We start from the raw sequence: 25,508 nt of genomic DNA, 5'->3' as shown, positions 1-25,508 counted from the left end.
TAGACTTCAATGCTAAAACTGTTCATACATATGATACTTTGGGGGCTTAACTATTTTGATTACTGTCAGAAGTGGTTGACACTCTCCTATGGTATATAAAAGGTAGGTGTTCTTGATGGAGGCATCAAGGGTCTATTGGCCATGTAAACAGAAGAGGTCCTGCTTTACACCCTGAACACGCTGGAAGTGCTCATTGCCTCAGGAAATTGGAGGTGAAATGGACCACCGCACTCCCATGTCTAACTTCTGGCTTTCCCATGTCAAACCTCTGTTAGACATGGGAAAGCAAGCTGAAACCATAGCGGATTTCTGTTTGGGGCCCTAGATGGTTGCTGCTTTGTGAGGAGTAGTCTACCCTTTTCCACTCCTGCCACAGATGACTGTAATAGGCAATCTTATCCAAAGCCATCCAGTGTCCTCTGCTCTTCCCAATAGATCCTGCTGTCTTTGGCCCCCTCATCACCCCCGCGATCTCCTCCTTTTAGACTATTTGTGAGTGGCATTTCAGGGAAGCCTGTGCCACCTCATCTTGAACTGTCAATCTACTCCATTCCTCAGCCTATCCCTCAGTTATTACCTTTTTATCACTTGCCCCTCGAAGATCCTAAACTCTGACAAGTAGGGTCCTTCAAATCCTCATACTGCCTACTTATGTTGTAAACTGCTGATTCTATAAAAACCTGTATAATCTTATAGGTGCATTGATAAGGGTGTGTGCTAGATCAGATATTGCTAACTTTAATACACCTGCCACATAAAGGACTGCTTGTAAATTGATCATTTTCTAATGTATGACTGCTGTTACACTGCATTTGTCTTATCAGTTAAGACAACTAAAAATTGCCTAAACAAAACTGTCAACACTAGAAATCCCATTCATTCCCATCCCCTGTTCGCACCTGAGTTTTGTTGTAAGCTGTAAAACTCCAAATGCTTGAAGGTATATGAGCTGCTTTTGGGCGGATTACAGCACATTTGTCTGCATAGACTTCAATGGCAGCGCATTAAAATGCACAACACAGTTTGCACATTTTCTGTGTGCGGTTTATGCACATTTCACACACGTTTCCTCATTCGCAGCAATGCATTTTGACCAGCTCTATAAAACGCACTTTTGTTCATGCATGTCTAAAGTGCACACCATGCGAGAAAAAAAAGTGTGTGGTTTATACACAAATGCTGACGCCTAGGTGTGAATGGAGACTTAATGCTGCAGGGGTTGTGGGAATACCGCTACTCATGCCCATATCTGGTGGCATTGGCCAATCCAATTGTCAGATCTCTAGATTTATAGAAGACATCCAGGGACTTTTCTTTTTTCCCCTTTGATCCATGAGTTATGTTTCACTGTACAGGCGATCCAATAGTTCACTACATAGTATATTACCCCTCATTTAATGAATGCAGCCGAGTCACTCATTCCCCTATACTGAAGGCAACTGACTTCCCCCCCACCTCTAAAATCCTGGTTTCAGAGAATTGACCAAACTTGTTTGCTATAAGATCTAACACATAGTCGCAAGAAAACCTAAGAGCGCTTCAGTAGAACAAAGGCCTTTTGGTTCTCCTATAAGACTACTGTATTTTACCTGGATACAATGTCGCATACCTAAGTTAGACCTTTTTTTGTTACTCATTTCCATAATTTTGATGTCTTACACTTGCATCCTCCGGCCTGTGGTCTGGTTAATGGTAACCCTCACTCTTTTTTTTTTTTTTCTTTTGTGTCTTTGCACAGCTGTTCATGTGCTCATCATGACATAACGGAAGATCTTCATACCACTAACATGCGAATGTAAAAGTTTTAAAGAAATTTTGGAGTTGTGACTTCTTATTGTCAATCAACATTGTCTGTACAAGTAACATGACTGATATTTCATAAAATGTACAACACTAATTAAAAAAAATACTTATTTTCTTACCATCCAAGTTCCCGCAGTGTCCAAAGGTATCCTGCATTATCATTTAAAGTCATATGCTCAGAAGGGAGGAACATGCCTTGGTCCCACATGCAACAGCATTGTTTCACTCATTTCTATTCAGACAGGAGGAACATGCCTGGGTCCCACATGCATTGTTTCATTCAATCCTCTTGTACCCTCTGCAGCACATACATTTTAATCAAGCTTCATAATTCTTATTGGGAGTTCTGCTAGAAAAATGAGAGGGAGAAACATTTAGGTTCTTAAGAGGGACTGTCCCCGCTGCACCCATTTAGGACAGCAAGCCGATGCAGAATCCTGACAACTTTTGCTGGTCTGCACAGTTGGCAAGGACAGAAATGTGTCAGGGAACACAGGATTTTTTTGCAGATCTGTTAAAGCAAAAGTCTATATTAAAAAAAAAAAATGGTTGGAGGGGTAGTTTTTTTTTGGTGGAAGATACTTGTATACATGATCTACAAAAAAAAAACAAATTTACCTTGCGAGCACGTTTTCTTCTGTGCGTATACTACTTGTGGCTCCTAACTAAGAGGTAAGTCTGCCATAATGTGCAAGTATGATATGCATATCTGCACATTATGGCAAGAGCTCCCAAGCACCTCCACCCCCTGTACAGTTCTGCCTAAAAAGGTTGACTACTGAAAATCAGGGACACCTGGTCACATTAAAAGTTATGGAAATCTGGAAAAATCAGAAAGAAAATACACAATGCATACATTATTTAGTAGCACAGTACAGTGGGCCGCAAGACACATGAACGTTTAGGAAATCTGCCTTATGTGCTGGTAGATGTTTGTATTGCTCTGTACGTGTGCAGACATTTGTCTTATAACTACTTAGTATTTTGGCCAACATATATTTTGACTTTGTCCTCTGTGGAGTAACAATTGGGCACTGGAAAATGCCTGACTTATCTCTGTAGATCTGGTTTATTTTGCTTGGATCTGCCTCCACATTTAATAAATGTTTACCAAGATTACACAGAATTCTTGCCAACACTTTTTTTGTTATTGTAAAGCTATGTTAATATTTTGGGACAAAAGTTTCCAGTACCTTGAAAATGTTAAATATAAAGTTTGTAGGTCTTCTGGAAGGTACAATGGATGTGCCCTTCCCCAGGCTTAATACTGGTGATATTGCAGTGGCAGTTCTTGGGTTCCAGGTCTTCCATCTTTCAATGATCAAAGGTCAATTTGTGTATTGCCTTGACATGTTTTCTGATTAGCTCTTGGGCCTACATGTTTGGATCTGATTGGTGGGACTATATGTTTGCATGTTGGTTGGTGGCCCAACATATTTGAAGTTTATCTTGTGGGTCTGTTCGCAAGTTAGGTTTGTTAGGGCCATTTAAAAAAGTTTTTTAAAAAGGCATTTACCTTGGTTAGTAGAACATGGGGCTTACCTAGAGACTTAAAGTGACACTAAACTCAGGAGAAATCTTACAAATGTATTCAAGTACCTTAGTTATTAACAAAATTGCACCTTCAGTTAGGGATGTTCAGATACCAAGTACCGTACTCAGTAAAAGTACAGATACTTTTCCAGCTCCTAGACTAGAGAAATATTAAAAAGTTAAAAAGTTAGGCGGCAGCTGTCATTTTTTAAGGATCATACGGAGCTCCTGGGATTTGGGCATTTCTGTTTTAATGTGCGATTTTTTTTTTTTTTTTTTAAATATAAATATTTGGGATACACCAATTACCCTTTAAAGTACTAATACTAGTCCAAGTACTGATATGTTTTTGTTATGTGACAGTTTTTCTAAAACAATACAAACTAATGATTTCAGGACAGTGGTGGAGTGCCAGAGTCAGGTCCCAGCTACAACCCTGGTAGTTCTTGTGAACATGCCAAGTATCTGCACTGGTATCTGAACATCTCTACCTTCAATGATGGACTACAATCATGTTTAGTTTCCTAATTTGTATTAAAATTTTAGTCTATCACAAGAGTGAGCATGGAGCGGTTTCTACTTTACAACACACACAGGGACCATGGGGAACAAAAGTAGCCACCCTCCAGAAGGCAGGACAGTGTCATCATGAAGTCAGAGATTTGAGGATCTACAGCCGAGTGATTCACAAATAAGATACATTTTTGTTAATAGTTAAGGTACTTCAATGTATTAAAATTTAACTGCTAAGTTTAGTGTCACTTTAAAAGCAATGGAGGTGGGCTGTTAGAAGTTCATATATCAACTCTGATGGTCTAGAACAGTGTTTCTCAGCCTGATTAAGTTGTAGAACCCTTTTTATAACAAAGAGGTTTCAAAATAAATACTTTTACCATACCACTGAACTCTGCTCTGTTCCAGAAGCAATGTTACCCTGACGTATATTGGGAAGCTAAACCTTCGAAGAGTGTTGGTATCTTGGGTCACAGCTCTCACTGGGATCTCCCGCTGGCATTCATAAATTACAGGATACAGTACTTATGTGGAGATCAGCAGGAAAAACCAGTGAGAGCTGCGGAGGGCCCAAGAGATTGACACTTCTAGAAGTGTTGATTCCCAGTAGACTTCAACCACTCCTCTAAAACAAGGCATAATGTGGCTATTCAGGGAGCGGAAAAGGTAAGCATGTACACTCTTTTGCAGAAAATATGTTTCTGGGGATTTTTGCATACATAACAGGATCACTTTAACATATATCCCTAAAAATATAACATACAAGTGAGTTGTGCTAATACCCCATACATGTGTATTCTTCCACAAAATAAACACACCCTTATCATTTATTATTTAGCTGAACTTTTAACTCAAACTTTTACACCAAATTACGTGAATTTGGAAAACATACCCCTTAAACCTTTGGGTTAGTGCGACAGCCAGGGAAGTGACATGACAATTAAAATAAAGATGAAAAAAATATATATATATCTTGTTGAGAAGAAAAAGGAAAAAAGTAGAGCAAACTGGAAGCTAATTGGTTTAAGTAAAGGGCACACTGGGCTTTTCTTTTTTTTTTTGTGTGTGTGTGTTGAGGTGTGCTCTTTTACCACAGCCTATTTGTATTGAATGTGCCCCAATGCAGCAAATTCTTTGGGAGTTTATAACATTTATCTAAGAAATAAATTAACTGGTCACCTTCAAAAGAAACCGTTGATTTAAACTTTTCAAAAAGCTAGTTATGGGACAAGAAAGCTACATAGAGAATATACACCAAGCTTGTCAAGTTGGCGTATTTTGGGTCATATGCAGCCCTTTCACAAGCTTCTTTCCTGGCATCTCCACGCCATCACACTAACGAGGTATGGGGGTTAACCAATTAAGACGAGTCAGGAAAGGAAAACTATGGAAAATATTTGGACATGGATTTTCCATTTGCTGTACCTTGGTCAATTGAAGAATTCCAGTTTGGCTGAACTCCAGCCAAAAATAAAACAAACTAAACAAAAAAATAGCCCATTACACAAAATTAAAATGCAATGGTGCTATCCTTACCTAACGTCCATCAAGAGCTGTCTTCAACAGTACTTTTTTTTTTTTTTTTTTTTTTTATACCCCCCTTTTTTTTTTTTTTTTTTTTTTTTTTTTTTAATAAATCCCTCTGTTTTATTTAAGTTTCACATGCCAGCAACCATTTGATCCTGTGCCCTTCATGTGACCATCCTGAATGGTATGATTTATGTAAACTCACCTGGGATTTCTGCCCATTGATAAAAGGCAGCCAAGATAAATATGTAGCATCAACCAGTTCTATATGAATTAACTTGAAATTCTACCATGCTCTGTACAACCTTCAAATGACCTAAACAGCCTAATGTTGTTAAGATAATGCTATACCAATACTAGTGAAGTCTTTCCAACCATAGGCCTTGACCATTCTTCAAATATCAGAAGATTTCAGCAGATGCATTCCATTGCTGATCCAGATAGAAAAGGGCTTATCTAGAACCCTTAATGCAATAAAACCTTTCTACTTTATGAAAACACCAATACTCTGCATAAAGGTGCCCATACACCTGCCGATTATGGTACGATTATCGCGGGTGATCTCGCGATCATACGATAATCGGCAGGTGTATGGGCAGCGTGCGACCTCTTCTACTGTAATGTTGCACGACATTCGTTTTCCAAGCACGCTTGAAATCCAGCGGGTTAGTGGCGTGCTCAGGAGACGCCAGAAGGCACCCCAGGGTTGCATGGCACCCTGGTTGAGAAAGGCCGCACTAAGCCATCGTATCTCATACCTTTGAAAATTTTGTTTTTCTTTTTCGTGGTAGTTTACAATGTTGTTGGGACTATAGTATGTCCCCTTACTGGGACATTCATGGATAACGTACAGTATATTCATTTCTAAACAATCTTGTGAGGGACACATATTGGGATACAAACAATTCCATTCTGTAGCAGCAGAGGGCAGCATAGTCCACTATTTACATGTAGATGTCATTCAATTGATAAACTACTACTACAGGGGCTTGGCAGAAATGACATGCCATTAGCTGGTTATGCTCTATGGTGAGAGATGATAAGGAAATTAATTTGTACAGTGAGATTGTAATCTTTGTGTTTTTCTTGGACTCCTTCCTAGCTGCTGTGCTTTTATCTGCTGATAAGCACTATGCAGTGATTGCAGTGTGTACCTATTTGCATGTGGATGTATTTATAAGGAGAAGGAGGTGTAGGTGAGATGAATCCTCAGTGTAGATCCTGAGCTGCATTTTCTCTGCTGGTTGCCTGTGACTGGACTCCTCCTCTGTGCAGTAACTATGGCTAAGATTGCCCTCTGCTTTCTGGTTGCTTTTGCAGCTCTCGCACATTTCACTAATGCCTATAAGTGGAAGACATGGAGCCTCAGTACGGTAAGCGATGGTGGGGGGATGGCTGGTTGAGGGTCAGTATTTTCTAGATCAGCAAACTATACATCTCACGATTCAGGCTCATTCAGTTAGCATAGCTCCCAACTGTCCTTTATTTGGAGGGACTGTCCCTCTTTTGGAATCAAATACCTCTGTCTCTCTTACCTGCTCAGTTGTCCCTCTTTTTGGTCTGATATATAGACCTCTGTAAAGAATGAACTATTTCACCACCAGAGGTGTTATAGTGTACTGAACCTTTAATCCTACGTGCAAAGTATTACATTTGATATTTTGAAAAGCCAGTATAAGGGAAAAGTAGTTGTAATAGAGCAGTAGGTTTAACCAGTCATTTTCACAGCTGTACAATGCAACGTTGCATACACGATGCAGTGCCTTTTTACTGCATTGTGGTTGGGCAGCCATTCATTTAGGCGTCGTAGTGCTTGAAAATCACATGTACATGAAAATCAAATGAAAAAAGTGCATTACCCTTTTTGCGTCACATCAAAATGCATGGTAATAGGTTACCGTGCATTGTGGTATGACGCAATGCACATGCGCTGGCTAGGTGCGTTGGAGTGCCATTAGGAAAAAATTTCACCGCAGCGCAACCAAACTGTAACGTGATCTTATACATTGTGGGAACGCTTGCGGGAACGTTCCCATATCTCATAGATGTGAACAGGGCTTACTGTTTTGTGTTCTGCAAAACTAGGGGTATGGCTGGCGGAGTCCTTTGCCTATATACTTTGTGTTAAATGGTGTCCCTCTTCTCAGAAAGTTAAAGCTGGCCTGTAAATTGGCTAAAGTTCAGGCCATAGGTGGCCCTGTTGACCCCCCCCCCCTGGATTGTGAAACTGGGTGGAAAACTGTTGGCCAAACAGTTACTTTAGTCACTATTTGGGTATACAAGCACCCGCACTACTGCGGCTTCTTGTATACAATAGCCTGCAGCGGGAGATCATCTGTCCAGGTTTAATGTGCCCACACACCTTACGATAATCGCGGGAAATCCCGCGATCGTGCGATTATCGTAAGGTGTGTGGGAGCCGTGCGACTTCTGCTACTGTAAGGTCGCACGACTTTTACCTTAGGAACATGTTCGAAAACTAGTCGAACATCGTACGATGTTCGGCTGGTTTGTGGCATGTTCGCAAGATAGAAGCCGCACGGGCCGGTGTGCGCAAGCGCACACTGCCCGTTCAGCATTGCGGTCATCGGAAGCCCTCCCCTCAGCAGGGCGGGCTTGCGGTCATCGCAAGTACGATCTGCCTGTCCAAGATAGGCAGATTGTACGTTTTTTTCATTACCTTACAACCATCGCAAGACAAAAGTCTTGCGATGGTTGTAAGGTGTGTGCCCAGCCTTAGTTGGAATGATGGAGTTCATTAGTTCAAATCCCAGCTAGGTCATTATCTGCAAGGAGTTTGCATTTTCTTCCTGTGCTTGCATGGGTTTGCTCCGGGTACTCTGGTTTCCTCCCACACTCCAAAGACACGCTTAATGGCTACCAGGATTCATGGTTGGCATATGCTCCAGCGGATCTAGGACCTCTGGTAGGTTTGTGCAATTGTATTATTGTCGGTCAATCACAATTCTTCACCTATAGATGTTTCTTTTTTTAGCTAATGTATTAAGACAATCTTTAAAATAAAGCAATATTATTGACTCTCCAAACCTTCCCTCCATACAGCAAGTGAAAAGTATCACCTGGGAGAACTGCGATTCAGGGAAGCTTCCAGGCACAATCAAAAGTCTGTCCATTACCCCTGACCCCGTCTCTATCCCAGGAGAGGTAACCGTCTCTGTGGTATTGAATACAGAAGTCCCTCTGAGCTCTCCCCTCCAGGTAAGGAATCATCCGTAACATCCCAGATTAGTAAATCTGTGCAAAACAGCATTTACATCCCATAGTTGGTAACACTGAATAAGATAACATGAAAATAATGAGGTTCATTCATTTCTATAACACGTATATGCTGGGTGGCATGCTAATCCAACCTGTGACGGAGGTGCCCATGGTAATGCCTCTTCTCTACAAGCCAGCCATGACCAGGCCAGGCATTTCCTGTCAGACTGACATTGGTTTTCTTCTTCAAAAAACAGATCAAAATCACTGCGGAGAAGGAGCTGTTCGGTGAATGGCTGACTGCCCCCTGTATTGATCATTTCGGCAGCTGTACCTACACCGAGGTCTGTGATCTGCTGGATGCTTTCTTTAAACCAGGACAGCAGTGCCCAGGACCCCTCCATACCTATGGACTTCCCTGCCACTGTCCATTCAGAGCTGTGAGTACCTTCTGCTTAGTAGCTCAAAAGTCAGACTCTATGCAAAACCGCACTTTTAGTTTTGGATGAAGCAGCTGTCACAGCGCTCCCTCCAGCCTGTCTCCTCCTACACTGAAGCAATGGTGTGTCCCTCGGTGTCCTTGCATCCTATAAACTGTGTATAGAACGTGATGACACAGGGACTTCAGGGGGGAGGCGAGGCTCCAGGGACCGGTCTAACATCAAGCATCGGGTGAGTATAACTTTATTTTATTTAAACTTTATTTTTAGTTTATAACTTTATTTGATTGAGTCCCTAGATGAAAACGAGCAGTTAACCCTTGCAGTGCAGGGGTAACGCCACTGAAACGGTTCTTAAAGCTGACAGGGGTTATAACACCCCCTTTCTCTATCCAAAATAATTTAAAAAAAAAGTTTTGGCTTCAGATCTACTTTTTCCCGGAGTTATTCTTTAAGTGACAGTGATCACCAATGGATACATTCAGACTGTAACCCCAATACTGGGGCAGTGCCAATAAAGTATAATGAACTTGTAATGTCATATCAATTCTTCAGCTTATGCTATTGAGAGAGTTATATATGTGCATGTTCTCATGGATGCATGGGCAAAGTACACATGTGGGTTTGTGTACTTAGGCCTCATTCACACAGCTAAGAGCCGGCCCGTACAGATCCGTGCAAGGTGCACGGCCGTATCGGGCCGCTCCCGGTAAGTACAGGTTCTGCGTGTGATTGTATGCAGCAGCCTGTTCTTCTCTATGGGAGTACGCGGCCATACACTCACCCGAGCTGCACATCCATGCGGGTGTCCGTACTCGTACGCAAGTAGATTTATTTATCTTTACTACTGAGTGCTGGTGATTTCCTGACTTTCCCGTACTCGTACGCAGACAGGATGCATTCTGTCTGCGTCCGAGCAGGGACACCCGCACGGATGTGCAGTTCGGGTGAGCGTACGGTGGCGTACTCCTATAGAGAAGAACAGGCTGCTGCATACAATCACACGCAGAACCTGTAGTTGCACGGATCTGTACGGGCCGGCTCTTAGCTGTGTGAATGAGGGTAAACATGGAAAATAGTCATTGTAAACTGATTTTCTGAAGCAGAAATGCATAGCAGATTAGAATATATTTCCATGCTAGTTAGACTTTTAGGGGTTAATGAAAGCCTGTCAATAGAGAAATACGGAGAGAGGCCGTCATTCCTGGCCTTCTACTGACAATGCCAGTTAAAGTCGGGCAACTAACATTTTTCTAATCACTGTAGTACTGCAACAGAGTTACCGGTACAATAGATTAAAGCAGACCTCAGGACAGAATTTTCCTTAACCCCTGCGGTGGCGCTACCCCTGCACTTCAATGGTTAAATTATAGTTTTTGCTTAGGTGCTAAATAAAAAGAGTTATACTACCTGATCCTCGGAGCCGGCTTGCTCTTACACTGGTCCATGGAGCCTCACTTCCCCTCCGCTGCAGCGCTCTAAGGTCCTGTAAATGTTCACATTCTATACAAAGTGCAGCGTAGGAGGAGACAGGCTTCAGGGACTGGAGTCGCGGGCAGCCAGCTTGGTGGTTTGGGTGAATATAACTTTTTTAGCACCTAGACAAAAACAAGCACTTAACCCTTGAAGTGCAAGGGTAACCCCACTGCAAAGGTTAAAAACACTGTTGCCCATTTTAACGTGACCCACATTTACCCCCATACTCCTATCCTCCCTTCGAGAGCATGCCAGCATGATTTTTTGTTGTTGTTGTTGTTGTAGAAAGAAACAGCTTTAATTACTTCTTGTGACATGATCACCTTGTAAAATTCTTGTGAGGGATCTTCTAAGAGCTCACCTCTGCCTGACATAGGCATACCCCCAGAACTACATCTCTCAAGAGCCCTTTCTCTACGCACACTGTGTGGGCAGGTGCTTGGGAGTCAAGGCAGCTGCATTGTTTTGCTAGGAAAGAAAAACAGGAGATAGGCAGAGTTCTGTAGACTTGTCAGCACATCTAGCAGATCGTTTTTCTGTATTTGCAGCATTGTTAAAGGGATACAACAGGGAAATGTGCGGGTATTGCAGAGATATACTGAGCATGCAATATATATGGACAGACACCTCCTCTTCTAGAGGTAGTTTTACTGGTAGCATTCTCTCTGTTGTGTGGATACTTCATATCAGTGTTTTAGCCCAGACTGTGCATACTAAAGTATTTACATATTATGAACAATCAAGAAAGACACTTTATACCAAGCTTTCATTCACCTCTGTAGCTAAAGACACCGTGGAGACATTGTTAAAGTTCACAACATAGACACTGAAATCTTAGCTTTCATCTATGAGACCAGAATTTTGACAGCCTGTCAGTCTTCTAATATAATAAAAAGCAGCTAGTGTATCTAAACCAGAGGTGAGTAACTCCAGTCCTCCAGCTGTTGTGGAACTACAAGTCCCATGAGGCATTGCAAGACTGACAGTTAAAGGCATGACTCCCAGAGGCAGAGGCATATTGGGATTTGTAGTTAAAGCACAGCTGGAGGGCCGGAGTTGCCCACCCTTGATCTAAGCTGTTAGAAACCAACTTCAGAGTCTTTGTTGTGATCTTTGAAGATCTTTAAAGGAGAACTATGGGGTCAGTACTCTTCCCCATAGTTCTCCTCAGGGTCACGGGAAGGACATAAACTAGCATCCTCCCGTGACCCAAAGCTCAGTATACCGCGAGCTGTATACTGAGACCGCCGCAGCTGGGACGGATCCCGACATTACTGTTCAGATCCACCCAGCTGCGTGATTGACAGCTGGCTCTGCCTATCTAGAGGCAGAGCCAGCTGTACCTGCCCCCTCGTTCGTTCCTCCAGTCAGTGCTTGAGGATCGGAGCGGGGAGGGGGGGAATCCCTGCAGGGAGTCGTGAGTGACAGTCACGACTCTCTGCAGGGACAGGATCGAGAAGTGAGCGAGCAATGGTATGTATTCGCTCACCTCCCGATCTATTGAGTCGACCTGTGACAGTTTCATTGTCACAGGTCGGCTAGAGCTATGAGCTTGAGTGAAAATCACTCACCTCATAGTTCTCCTTTAAGAATGAATTACTTCACAATACAAGCAGCTAGCGAGGTCAGGGATGTCTTGTTTTAAAGCTTTTTTATTGGTTGTTAAGAATATGTCAAATGTTTAATTTTCTCAGTCTGGGCACAGGTCCTTTAAAAAGTCCTTTGATCTTCTATACAGTAATAGCACCCATTTTCTCTTTCTTTGTGTCTCTATTCTAGGGCTCCTACAGTCTCCCAACCACCAGCTTTAAGATACCCAGCTTTTCTCTGCCATCATGGCTTGCTGAGGGCAACTACAGAGTGACTGGAATCCTAACCCACAAAAATCAGGAAATTGGATGTGCCAAATTTACTTTCTCTCTGGCCGAACCCTCCTCCTGGTGGTGGTAAGAAGGACGCCTCATTTCACTGGAACAAAGAAGATCTTATCAATCATTTGATTAACTCTCATCTCTGACAATAACAGACTCTACTTTCAGTCCTCCCTGTCCCTCTCTTCCTCAATGGTGCCTGCACATTAAATGGAGCCTCATGAATCAGATTTTACACGGTCCATTTTGAATCTGCTTCGTGCTTTTTTAATAAGTATCAACCAGCTTGGAAAATCCATTAGAACGGTCCATTTTTTCCTTCTAGGATCAGTTGCCTATGGATTATCTTATGAGGGCAACAAGCACCCAATTATAGACATGCAAATGTTTCAACCATTCCCCTATCGGTTGGATTGGGCGGCTCATCTAATGCCCATGTCTATATTTGCTTTGTTGCCACATGGCCCAGGCTTGGTTCATTCAAACAAACAGAACCTCCAGCTCTGACTACTGATCAGACTGGAATTTCACAGTCGAAAGTAAAAACAAAACAAACAAAAAAGCTGATGTCATATGAGCATTTTGGAATGCTTAATTTATTTTTTTTTTTTTTTCTTAATAGATATCATATCAATCTCACACATCGAGGCATTAACGTTCAAAGTTAAAACTTTAAAAAATAGTTTTGGATAGAGTGAAGAGAAATTAGATCCTTTTTCAAGTTTTTATTACATATGGGAGACTCACCCTCTCTAATTGTCCTGGTTATCACTGAACGTGAAGTAAAAGAAAATCCCAAATTTTGCGTTGTCACCAAAACAGAAATAGATAAGAAATCTTCCAATGAGCACACTAGTTCTGGTTAGCCTGCTGGCCACCAGGGATTTCCCTCACTTTGGAGGGATTTTCTCTCACTTCCTGTTGTGGCTACTAGAGAGGAAGTGAAGGGAAATCTCCCTCATGTGACACAAATGCCAGAAAAGCTGACAGGGGTTATAAACCCCTCTTTCTCTATCCAAAACTTTAAAAAAGTTTTGGCTTTAGTTCTACTAAAGGTTTTACTTTAATTACTATACATATGGATATGGTACAAGCATCAGAAAAAAGTATTTTCTTCTTTCTCAGTTTTGCATATTTGTTACATGGAAAAACATGTTTGGGTGTCTCGGCATGCCAAATGAGAATATTTGTGGGCTATTTAATAAAAATACATTTGCAATGATGTGTTTTAACCTTTGGTACCCAATCAAAACTCTGCACACCATTCTTTTTTCACGGTTTTATTAAGGTTCTTTGTGTTCCGAAAACATTTCTGAAGTTTCAGCTGTCAAAATTCAATCTCACTATTACCCAAAAAATGTATCTCTTTACAGAAATGCTCCTGTTTATAATCATTGTCCAATCAGAAACAATAAAGTTCTTTCAACTTTAAATGTATTCCTTTGACCTGTTTCTTTTTTAATCACATACATTTAGGGCCCATTCACATTTGTGTGTTGCATGAATCTTTCACATCCACATCCATATTTTCTCTGAATAGCTGATGTGTCGAGTAAGTGACCCGATGTCTTTTCAGAGCAGAGGGGAAGTCACTCTGCACAACGGCTGTAAAAGCTCTGGCTACCACAGTGTTTTAGAGCAGTGCTTTTTAACCTGTGTAACCTCAGAACCCACATTTGTCCTTGGTCCTTGGACCTGAGTTACAGGTGCGTTTGGGGTGTCATTCAAATGAATGGCAAGGCAACGCACCTCCTGTACCAGAATGCGTGGTACAAAGTGTTAATTGCACGGGGCTGTGCAGATGTACTAGTATGAACTGGCCCTAAAAAACACTGACAGACGTACACAATCAAAGATACATTCTGTGTTTGCCTGATTAAGGGACCATGTGCGGTTTCCGAAACTTAGCATGTCACTATGTTTGCCTATCGTCTTAATAAAAAGGATGTTCGGCACATTTGACCTTTGGAGTACAGGTGACTTTTTCAATAGAGCTGTAAGCAATCCATGTATGGATGGCGCTCCCTCGCGGCCATACCCCCAGCCTACCTTACCTCACCTCAAGCTGACACTCTGTGCCGGGCAGCATATTTGAATGGCTGCTTAGCGCGAGAACTGACAGTGCTGGGCTAGGGGGAGGCTGAGGAGCCTCTCACCTAGCACAGTGGAAAGCACGCTGCGACTCACCAATTGAGAACCACAGTTTTAGAGGATCCCTGTGGCCCTACCAGGTATAATGCTGGGCCAAGCTGGACCAATTTAAGTATGTATGAAAAGTTACAATGGGAGCTTCTCCAAAGGCCTGTCAGGGTAACACATCCTCTACAATAAATTCAAACAAAGAGAAAGGAGAAGTACTCCAGAGAAGACACCACCCATCCAGTAAAACCACCTACGACTTAAAGCTTCCGCTGTCCTATGCATTACCAAAGTAAGATCTTCCATATTTTTTATATCTTTTATTTTAGCAAACCAAATGGCCAAGGTAGGGAACCTCATACTACCCCATAGTGCCGGGATGCATGCCATATGGGTAATGGGCCAAAATCATTTGGATAATGATGGATCCCGATAAGTTTTACATGGAATTACATTGTGATGGAGAAGGAAAAGGGCCGGTGTGTGGAAGAAGTCTGTAAACTTCTGAAGGACCAAAATCAAGAAGCTTAGGGCAACTCCAACATATGTGCAAAAACGATCCCCGAGCTGGCTTGCATCTGCAGCAAGTATAAGGAAGGGATGGGTAGATCTGATGTAGTCACGCAGGGACCCTCTACCACCTTGTTAGTTTTTTAAAGTCTGCTTCTTGATAGGAGTTACTGACAGATGGCTTGTGAGTGAAAAAGACAATATTGTCTATCTGGTAGAGGGTATATATGAATATATTCAGGAGAGAAGGTCACTTCCAGCTCTGTTTCCCAATCGGCAATAAAAGAAAGCTTCTGGGTGTAAGGGTGTATAAAGCATTGATATGACATATCTAATTGGGCCTTCAGCTACACAAAGGTTCTCAAATGGTGCGCTTTGCCCTGGAAAAGATGTGGGAGGTGGTAGGGCAGACAAAAAGTGAAGTAGTTGTACTTCAGGAGCCAAGAGGGGAACACACCAGTTTGTACACTGATAATCTTTATTTTACCCTAAGCAAAAATGAGCAGTTAACCTTTGCATTGCGGGGCTAGCCCCACTGCAAGGGTTGATAACATTTGTGCCTGGAGTTCTTCGTTTAAAATGTTAGCAATGTGTGCTGTTGTATAAAACATTGCTATTCTCGCCCTGTTATTTCCATCTTCCACCAGCAGATGGCAGCAGAGTACCTCCTACATGTATATAGTCACTCCCACAATCCTCCTTGTCACACAATGACACATAACAACACAGCAGCAGTGTCATGTGATTGGCTGTCTGCCTTAGGGCTGGGAGGTGGAATTATTTAACAGTAAAAAGTCACTGCTACAGCATATGATTTCCTGTTTCTGCTATCATCTCCTATGACCCTGGCTTGTATGTTACAGTGAAGGTTGGGGACACCTGCTTAGTGCACATTTGATGCAGAGACACTCAGGATCTCTATAGAGCAAGCTGCATCCTTTCTGCTGAGCCAACAACAAGAAACCATCCACCATGGTGCAGATGCAGCATTATTTCTTCCTCGCCTGCGTTGCCTTGGGGTACTTCAATATGGTAACCTCTACAGGATTTGTCGTCAACCGGACACCACTGAGGGTCACAGCGGTAAGATTTAAAGCACCACACCATTAAATGCTCATCTAATAAGGTAACAGGGCACATGGACAGCACAGTAACCCATAGCAAACAATGTGATCTTTCAGTGGTCTGAGTGCGGCTGATGGGCTGCAATGGCTCACATCAGATCCACCCCTTTTCACATCAGAAGCCCCCTTTTACATTAGATCCCCCATCCACAAAAGCCCCCTTCACATCAGGAGTCACTTTTACATCAGACTCCCCCTTCACATCAGGAGTGCCTTTCATATCAGAAACCCCCCTTCACATGACCCCTCTTTCACATAAAAAGCATCCCCCCGGCTTCTAAAAAAACAAAGTTCTGTATAAAGTCCTTCCATTGTTCCATTGTGGCCAGCATTAGAGTGTTTGGTTATATCACTTTTCCATGACTTCTAGTTACCATATAGATGTGATTTGTCTCCTATTACAGCTCTGTGTCCCTCTTGTGTACAGGTGAATGGCTTCTCCTGGGCTAATTGTGATGGTGAAAGTCTACCTGGGAAGATCCAGACTCTGACTATTCTTCCAGACCCGCTGCTGTTCCCTGGAGAGATAACAGTGTCTACAATCCTGAATAGTACGGTAGCACTGACCTCCCCTGTCAAGGTAGGTACTCTATTCACCAGTATCATTATATATATATATATATATATACAGTATATATATGTGTGCTGTTTATTCCTGCCAAAGGATTTGTATTTTTGTCTATCCAGTCATGAGATTTATACAGCTCTGCCACACATTACAGCTCTGCCGGGCAAGGCAGGAGTCCTGATTTGTCATTAATACAGTTCAGTAACACATGCAGGTCTAAGCCCTCCACCATTCTTTGAGTCAACAGTGAAGAAGGAAGCAACAGACTAAAGAGGTTGTCACTCTGCTCTTTCCTCCTATTAGCATGCTTCTTGCACTGCAACACAACTAATTTGCTCCTTATGCTGCCTTCCCTTTCCTCAATCTAAGCGCTGCTATACAGTGCTGCAGTATTTAATGGTAGGCCATAGTTCTGCTAGGGATGCACCGATAAAGGTTTTCCGGTATCAAATACGAGTACCGATATGTTTGTTTTTGGAATGTCCCTCGGCGTCCTCACATACAATACACTGTATAGGACGTGAGGACTCGCAGGAACTTAGATCACTGGACCAGAGGGGGAGAAGAGGCTGCAAGGACCGGTCTAAAAGCTAGCCAGGCCCGGGGTTCAAGTGAGTATTTCTTTGTTATTTTAGCCCCTACACGGAAATGAGCACTTAACCCTTGCAGCGCTGGGGTAGCCCCACTGCAAAGGTTAACGTAACTGCCCGGAGTTCTTTCACCTGTTTTTCTTATTGGTCTCCTTTCCTCCCTCATATATCATGAAAGGTGATATATATATATATATTTGCATCCAAGATTCACACAACTTTTACCCAAGATTCACATTTTTCTAATTGGATTAATGTAAAAAAAAGTGTTAGTCCTGGGTGAAAGTGAGTGAATCTTGGGTGAAAACATTTATAAATAGACCCCTTTGTGTTTTCTATGTCTGTTTTAGTCAGAACTGGTGGCATAATCATGAAATACCTGAACAGTGGTAAAACCAGTTGGGTAGAATGTTTTGTGTACATGTAAACATTTTAGAATGTGACTATTAACCGATAATATTTTGCAGACATCGGTGTTACAGACAGCTGCTGTATTTAGTTCTAAAGGGGTATGAAGAGAAATGATTGGACCTATAGCAGACACCCAACCCCAACAAAACAATCATTTCAGGGAGGTGCCCTTCTCATTTCAGGGAGGTTTCCCTTCTCATTTCAGGGAGGTGCCCTTCTCATTTCCGGGAGGTGCCCTTCTCATTTCAGGGAGGTGCCCTTCTCATTTCAGGGTGGTGCTCTCTCCCCCCATCCGCATGGGGGACAGGGGAGAGGGCAAGTCCCTGAAATGATGGCAGATAGCAGAGGAGCTATTCCCCTGCTATCTGCTGTTTCGGCCACTGTCCAAATAAAAAGAAAAAACAACAGATAGCAGGAGAATGAATAGCTAGGCTGCTATTGGCTTTTTCAATTTCCAATAGCCAATAATAGGCTGGCTATTACACCCGCTGACTGCTGCTGTCAATCAGCAGAGGAGGACCTGCTGATTGACAGAGGTGATCCACCTCTACTGAGGTGAACTTCAGGTCCACCTCTGCTGATTGACAGCAGCAGTGGGCGGGTGCAATAGCCAGCCTGCTATTGGCTATTGCAAATTGAAATAGCCAATAGTAGCCTAGCTATTCATTCCCTTGCTGTCTGCTGTTTTTTATTCATTTTTTTTTACTCTGATGGCGAACGGCAACCATGGCTGTCTTTACCGCAGGGCAAAAGGGGCAACTGCCCTGGGCCCCTATAATTTACAGAGGCCCACAGCTGCTATCCCTTTTGCCCGATCAGCAGACAGAACAAGCAAAGTGGCACTGCTGGTGGTGAGACCGGCTAGTAGCGGTTTCCAGCCTGTCACTTCACAGGCTGGAAACCGCCAGTGTCTATGTGCCGCCTCCCCATTGATCCCCATTGGATCCCTGGATGCACACCAAACAAGGAAAGGTAGTAAATGTCGCAAATTTGGGACATGTTCTGCATTTTTTTCGCGCATGCTCATGTGAGTTCTCATGCGCACAAATGTGTGAGCTAAAATTGCATCTGCGCTGCCACATTTGGGGTGCCATTACCCCAATGTTTGACACGTTCAGTATACACCCTGGTGTGAACAGGGCCTTAATCCTTCAGTGAGACAACGGGCTGTGCGGTATTGTGCATGCAGGGCTTTGTTTTTCATAAACCATATTAAGGAACTTGTCTACTTTCAAGCTTACAAGGAGATGGGCACTCTATTACATGAAAAGCTGGCAGCAGTGAAAAAGTGATAACCTTAAGGCAGAAGTGAACCGCTTTGTTCGCATATATTGTTCTGTCCATTATTGCCCTTTTGTTTTCTTTTTCACTTCCCTATGGAACTGCTGTCCATTGTACATAGAAACTGCCACTCATAAAAAAGGGAAGCATTGTTTTTCTAAAGTAGGAAATAACAGTATTAGCAGAAGCGTTTCCATTTGTGGGATGTGGAAAAGGGGAAGAAAAAGTAGTATTTATTTTCTCCATATGTGCGCAAAAAGAGAAATACCTTTCTTGTACCAATTATATAGTCACGATATAGCAGGTGCGAGGTAATATGGGAGCGTTCTTCCTTTATTCGAACACACGGTGCAATACACCAACATTTGACCCATTTATTAAATTGAAAATATATATTGCCACCTCCAGAACCACAGTGGTATCTTCTTAAAACTTGAACTATTTGTATTAGACATAAAATCAGTACAGAGTCATAGATCGGTCAAACAATTGCCCCGTTTGCCGAAAGTTTACGACAGTGGTAGTAAAAAAGCATGTGACTCAGTCTATAGTTATCTAAGCAGATCACAAGCACACAAAAAGACTGATTTGTTTATTTGGCTTTGGGGGCAATAAAGTAAACCAGCATAGTGTAAATATGGAGATTGCCATTGCTCACCTTGCCTTTTGAAGATACCAGTTTACTTATCTGCATGCTTGTTTCAAAGTAGAGACAGACAGCTAGCATTTTCAAAAAGATGTCAGCATTCGCAACCTCTGTATTTTTCCCAGTGCATGTTTTTTTTCTTATGGATGAAAATGAAAGGATGGAATCTGGTGAGTAGGAAGTGACTTAACTTGCAGCTTACTCCAGGCTATTTTATTTCTTAAATGGAACCCCTAGGCACCTCGGGGTTCAGTGCTCATATTCAGTCCACCGCAGATTGAGTATATACTGAGAGTGTAGGATATCACGGCGCTGCCCTTGAGGGGGCATAACCACAGCGCCCTTCTTTCCCATTATACTGGTGGAAAAGGTGGCTTTGATGCCATTACATCAGTGCAGTTCTCTGCATCAGTAAGGACCGCCCAGCCAAAAGAAGAGGCAAAGGTGTCCCTGCAAGGTCATGTGACTGGCCTAAAGGCTTCAGAAAAGGTACGTTTTAAATAAAAAAAACATAAAATACTGCCATCCCACTGGCAGTATTTTATGCTTTTTGTGTTTTAATACCTACCTTTTCTGGAGTCTGCGGGAGGTAGAAGTATTAATTTGGGGGAGAGGGAGACCCTAATTTGCTTTTACATATGTACCGTAGTATGTGCAGTTTTAATACCAGTTCACACTACAGTTCCCTGTGCCACAATACACGCTTATTTGTGCATTGATGTGTTTTAAACCAATTGAACCTTCAGATGCAAAATGAATGGCACAACAACAACCTATTACATGTATTGTAAATTGCCATGTTTTGCAGTAATGCATGTAGGGTTGCCACCTCTCCAGGATTCACCGTGGCAGTCCGGGTTTTGAATGCTGTGTCCCGGTTTCAGCCAGTTGAAACCCGGCACAATATGTCAGGCAGACAAGGCAACCAAAATTAGGATAGGGGCTACTGGCCCACCACTCAAAATAGTCTCGACTGTGATATTTACATATGAGTAAGCCGCGACTCATTCTCCACAAAAAAATGCCAGTGGGTCGCTAGAGTGTTCGGGTTTTGCTGGAAGAAAAGGTGGTATCCCTAAATGCAAAGGAGTAAATAGGACATAAAGCCCACCACACACGGTACAATCTGACGATACAGTCTTTGTACAGTCTCATTTAGCTGTACCAAAACTCTGTAATATGAGGACCTAACTAAACTATCCATTCAATTTATCTCCAAATAGGCAGATCACATGATTGTTGGTAGATCTAAAGGAGATTGTACAGTCAGATTGCAACAAATGAAGTGAGCTTTACAATACTTTTTTTTTTTAGAAACCAGCTATACATAGAATAAAGGCCTGTTCCAGTCAGTATGCTGCATAGAAGGACACTCTCTCCGTGTTTAAACAGTGGTCTCTCTGCAGAGGTCTAACACCCCTGCTGAGTCAAAGCTGAAGCTCTCCAATCAACAGGGAGCATGAGCTTTGCTTATTGCAGAGGTATAGATCTGTTCTGGCAACCTTCATTTTTAATTGTGCTGACAGTAGTCATCAGGACAAACAGAAAGAAAGTAAATCTCCATAGAGGGAACACAGACAGCAATAGAGGCTAACCAGGGGCTCTACACTTTCCAAAACTAAAAAATAACAGGGTTATTCACAAAAGGGTGAAGAGTTTGGAGAAGGCAGGAGAAAGGAACAATCTAGGACAACATAGCTGAACTGGAAAGTGAGCTGAATTGGAGAAATTTTCCAAATCAGCTATGTTGTCCTAGATTGTTCACTTCTCCTGCCTTCTCCACACTCTTCACCCTTTTGTGAATAACCCTGTTTAAAATAGTTTTTGCTGTGGATACACTTTAAGTAAAACATTTATTTCAAGTACAGATTTATGCATACCTGCCTTCTAAAAATATGACATAACCGGTTCTCGTCACAGTAGTTCCCTGTTCCTTCCTTGTTTACTTTGTTCCTCAAGATGATTTCTGACCCCGTCAGCGGTCTCTGATTAAACACTGAAGCTGAAGTGTGAGCGAAGTGCACTAAATGTTAGCAGAAATGTTAAAGCTTAACTCCAGCCAAGATTGTGCATGGTCAGCTTTACAACATAAAGAATCATTTTCTTACTTTCATCTTTTATGAACAACACCTTGGACATAAAATACAATACTGTTTCACTTGTTTATTAATCATATTGAGGTTGGCATAGTTCAATTTTGGTGTTAGCTGATGATACCAACATCTGCAGGGTAATAAACCTTTTCACAAGACATATAATGTTACAAGAAGACCTTGACAGAGTAGAGGGTGGTCAGCTATATGGTAGATGAGGTTTAATATTGAAAAATTTTAAGTTATGCATTTAGGTGCTAAAGATTTGCATGCAAGCTACTCATTAGGAGGAGCACCTCTGGGAAAAATCGGTGATGGAAAAAGATTTGGGGGTCCTAGTATACCACAGACTTATAGTAGCATGCAATGCCAAGCAGCAGCTAACAAAGCTAGTAGACTGTTGTCATTCATAAAAAAAGATATTTACGCCACAGACAAATACATAGGTCTACCACTTTACAGAACACTGGTCCGGCCTCATCTTGAGTATGCAGTTCAGTTTTGGGCACCGATCCAGAGGAAAGATGTCCTTGAACTTGAGAGAGAGAGCAGAGAAGGGCAATGACATTAATAAGGGGATGACCTAAGCTATGAGGAAAGATTACAGAAATTGCACTTATTCATTCTGGAGAACAGGCGTTTAAGAGAGGAAATGATTTCAATTGTTGAATGGTGACGGTAGACTCGGTAACAAACTGTTTACTCTAAGGTACTTAGAAGACAAGAGGCCCCCACTTTAAACTGGAGGAAAAGAGGTTTAATCTCAAAAACTGCGTAGAGGATGTTTAGTGTTAGATCAGTAAAGTTGTGGAACTCTCTTGCCCAGGTAGCAGTGTCAGACACATTACCCAGGTAGTGGTCTCAGTACAGACACATTCAAAAAACTTCTAAATGTCTTTCTTAGTGAATACTATATACATGGGTATGGGACTTCTTAGTGAGCCCTATACACACACACACACACACACACCCACACACACACACACACAGGTTGAACTGGATGGACCTGTGTCTTTAGTCAACCTTAACAACTATGTATGTGTGTAACCCGTTTTTCATTTCATTTTACTTTTTTATGCCAGGTGCAAATCACTGCAGAGAAGGAGTTTGCACATGAATGGATAAAGATTCCCTGCTTAGATGAGGTTGGCAGCTGCACCTATGATGATGTTTGTGATATTCTGGACCAGCTAATTGAGCCAGGGCAACCCTGTCCAGAGCCGCTTCACACCTACGGAATACCCTGCCACTGCCCCTTCCAATCAGTAAGTGTCAATGGCTACAGACTCGGGTAATACAACCACACAACAAAACAAGGTCTGCTTACGTGTAGATCCCATCCCCATGTGAAAAAGCAGTGTTACCTGTAAAAAAAAGATCACACATTAGCAAAGCAAAAACATACTTACCTCACCCTGACTTTCATCTGTGGTGACACCTAAGTGAAGGTGACATCGCAGTGCTTCCGGTGAGATTGTGGAAAAGCTGGAGATCCCAAATCTGATAAGAGCAGCACTGTGCAAGTACATATTCTCAAGAGATTTAAGATCTTCAGCCTTCCTAGGATCCCACTGGAAGGTCCATGATGTCACATTAGCCCGTGATGTCACTAAGTCGGGGCATAAGTATGTTTTTGCTTTATCTCCAAGTGTGTGTTTTCTGTTTAAGTGTAATGCTTTTTTTACGTCCCATTCACATTTTGTGAATTAGCACACGTGTGTTATGACGTTATTCAAATGAATGGGCTGCCAAATGCACCAGAACAGATACATCTAGCTGTTATGGCAGCGTGCTTCAACACAACGCACATCCATGGGCAAAGTGCATTGGGAAGCCATTCAGAATTAATGGCACTGCATCACACTAATGTGCCTAACACGTGTTTCCATGTGCACTACCACAACACTATAGTGTAAATGGGCCTTAAAGGGGAACTATGGGGTTAGGGCTTTTCCCCATAGTTCTCCTTAGGGTAACGGGAGGACACAAACTAGCGTCCTCCCGTCAACCTAAGCTCAGTAGACCGCGAGCTACAGCTCGCGATCTACTGAGCTACAACTCCTGATCTACTGAGCCGACCTGTGACAGTCTCATTGTCACAGGTCGGCTAGAACTATGAGGTGAGTGAAAAGCACTCACCTCATAGTTCTCCTTTAAGTATATACACACACTTTTTATTCAAGCCCTGCTACCAGTTCACTTATGCTCGTCCTCCATAACCCATTAGCAAAACCGCTCAATGCCGATGATGGTCAGATTGTGCTTTATTGAAATTCCACACTAGAAAATAACATTCAAAAACTGATTTCAAAAGTAACATTGGAATAGGAATTGCCAGACATAGTTTGTCTGGTGACTTTATGAAGCTCTTTATAAAATAAACCAGATTATGTGTGGAAACATCAAGGGGTTATGTGGCCACCATCTATATAAGGGGTAGGGAACCTCGGCACTCGAAACTACAAATCCCTTCATGCCTCTGGGAGTCATGTCTGTGGTTGTCAGTCTTGCAGGGCTTCATGGTATTTGTAGTTACACAACAGCTGGAGTGTCAAGGTTGTCTACCCCTGATCTACAGTATATGGTCTTCAGTAAGTGGATGTGTATACAGTGTACGGTGGTGAGTTCACATGTATAGCACAGTAAAGCTGTCTTAAAACAGAACGTATTCATTCAATCATTCGCATATTCCAAAAATAAAATGATCATTCATTTCAGGACTGTGGACAGAGCCATGCAAATTATTGTTTTACACCCTATTGGCCAGATGCACATCTGGTGACTCATGTCACCACAGGGTTACCTTAATGCCTGGTTCACACCTGGGCGTTTTACAGCGCGTTCCTACGCGCTGTAAAACGCTCAACATGTGAAAACCAATGATTGCCTATGGGCATGGTTCCCACCTGGGCGTTTTACAGCTTGTAGGAACGCGCTACAAAATGCCCTACGCCCAAAGAAGTACAGGAGCTTCTTTGGGTCGTATTTGCCTGGGATACAGCCAGGTAGCCCTCGGCAACGCGCATTTGTCGCACGTTTTTTTTACCACGAATCGCTGTAAAAACACGAGCACAAAACACGCGACAAACGCCCATATTCGATACGCCTAGGTGTGAACCTAACCTAGAAGGCCACCTGTAAAAGAAGCATGAATATACTTACCTTTTTGGTGGCCCGTGTATTGAATATCCACTATTTCTTCAATCCCCATCCACCTTATGTAAGTATATTCATGCTTCTTTTACAGGTGGACTATTGGGTAAATGTGACCCTGTAGTGACAGGGTCACTTTAAAAGAAGGCCTGCAAAACAGATAGAAAACTGTGAGTGGGTCATTGGACTCTGCAGCCACAAGGCTTATAGCCATTGTGTCCAGTAGTACATAGGATACAAAGTGTTGGTATGAAACTGTGCTTATTTATTACTGTATATCTGAATGTTGTGTCTCTGCTTTTTTCCAGGGTTCCTATTATCTCCCTGTTACCAGTTTCTACGTCCCAGATTTACCTCTGCCTTCTATGTTTACTAGCGGCAGTTATCGTGTCACTGTTGTCCTGAGCCATGGAGGGCAGGAGATTGGATGTGCCAAAATTACTTTTTCTTTAGGGACATCTTCTTCCCATTGGCTGTAAAAGGAAGTCACAGACACGAAGTCACAGACACTGGCTTGCTTCTGGATTGCCCAGCGACTGACATGTACCAGGTTATTCAGTAAAGCAACACAGGGGACAATGATGATGTGCAAAGTATAGGAATTGATAGCA

The 25,508-nt window shown here is 42.4% G+C and overlaps 2 protein-coding genes across 3 annotated transcripts; both read left to right on the top strand.

Moving 5' to 3' along the window:
- Positions 1-94: 94 nt before the first annotated feature.
- LOC108786316 (ganglioside GM2 activator-like) lies at positions 95-12,573 on the top strand. 2 transcript variants are annotated; one of them, XM_018555577.1, is made up of 5 exons: positions 95-106; positions 6,411-6,749; positions 8,440-8,595; positions 8,853-9,035; positions 12,291-12,573. In XM_018555577.1, the coding sequence occupies exons 2-5, from the start codon at positions 6,657-6,659 to the stop codon at positions 12,459-12,461; spliced, it is 603 nt and encodes a 200-aa protein (XP_018411079.1). In that variant the 5' UTR covers positions 95-106; positions 6,411-6,656; the 3' UTR covers positions 12,462-12,573. The 2 variants fall into 2 exon arrangements, with proteins under 2 accessions (XP_018411079.1, XP_018411078.1); XM_018555576.1 differs by lacking the exon at positions 95-106 and having other exon boundaries at positions 6,360-6,749.
- Positions 12,574-15,758: 3,185 nt separating this feature from the next.
- On the top strand, positions 15,759-25,508 carry LOC108786315 (ganglioside GM2 activator-like). The gene is made up of 4 exons (XM_018555575.1): positions 15,759-16,114; positions 16,583-16,735; positions 22,827-23,009; positions 25,206-25,508. The coding sequence occupies exons 1-4, from the start codon at positions 16,004-16,006 to the stop codon at positions 25,374-25,376; spliced, it is 618 nt and encodes a 205-aa protein (XP_018411077.1). The 5' UTR covers positions 15,759-16,003; the 3' UTR covers positions 25,377-25,508.

This window comes from Nanorana parkeri, unplaced genomic scaffold (genome assembly GCF_000935625.1).
Source record: "Nanorana parkeri isolate BGI_ZX_2015 unplaced genomic scaffold, ASM93562v1 scaffold203, whole genome shotgun sequence".
NCBI classification, from domain to species: domain Eukaryota; kingdom Metazoa; phylum Chordata; class Amphibia; order Anura; family Dicroglossidae; genus Nanorana; species Nanorana parkeri.
This window is presented reverse-complemented; position numbering and strand designations above follow the sequence as displayed.

Excerpts from the sequence above, each read along its gene's own strand:
- LOC108786315 (XM_018555575.1), top strand. The coding sequence starts at position 16,004 with ATGGTGCAGATGCAGCATTATTTCTTCCTCGCCTGCGTTGCCTTGGGG. Across the intron at positions 16,115-16,582 it reads CACCACTGAGGGTCACAGCG|GTGAATGGCTTCTCCTGGGC; the intron begins GTAAGATTTAAA and ends TCTTGTGTACAG. Across the intron at positions 23,010-25,205 it reads GCCACTGCCCCTTCCAATCA|GGTTCCTATTATCTCCCTGT; the intron begins GTAAGTGTCAAT and ends GCTTTTTTCCAG.
- LOC108786316 (XM_018555577.1), top strand. The coding sequence starts at position 6,657 with ATGGCTAAGATTGCCCTCTGCTTTCTGGTTGCTTTTGCAGCTCTCGCA. Across the intron at positions 6,750-8,439 it reads AGACATGGAGCCTCAGTACG|CAAGTGAAAAGTATCACCTG; the intron begins GTAAGCGATGGT and ends CCCTCCATACAG. Across the intron at positions 9,036-12,290 it reads GCCACTGTCCATTCAGAGCT|GGCTCCTACAGTCTCCCAAC; the intron begins GTGAGTACCTTC and ends TCTCTATTCTAG.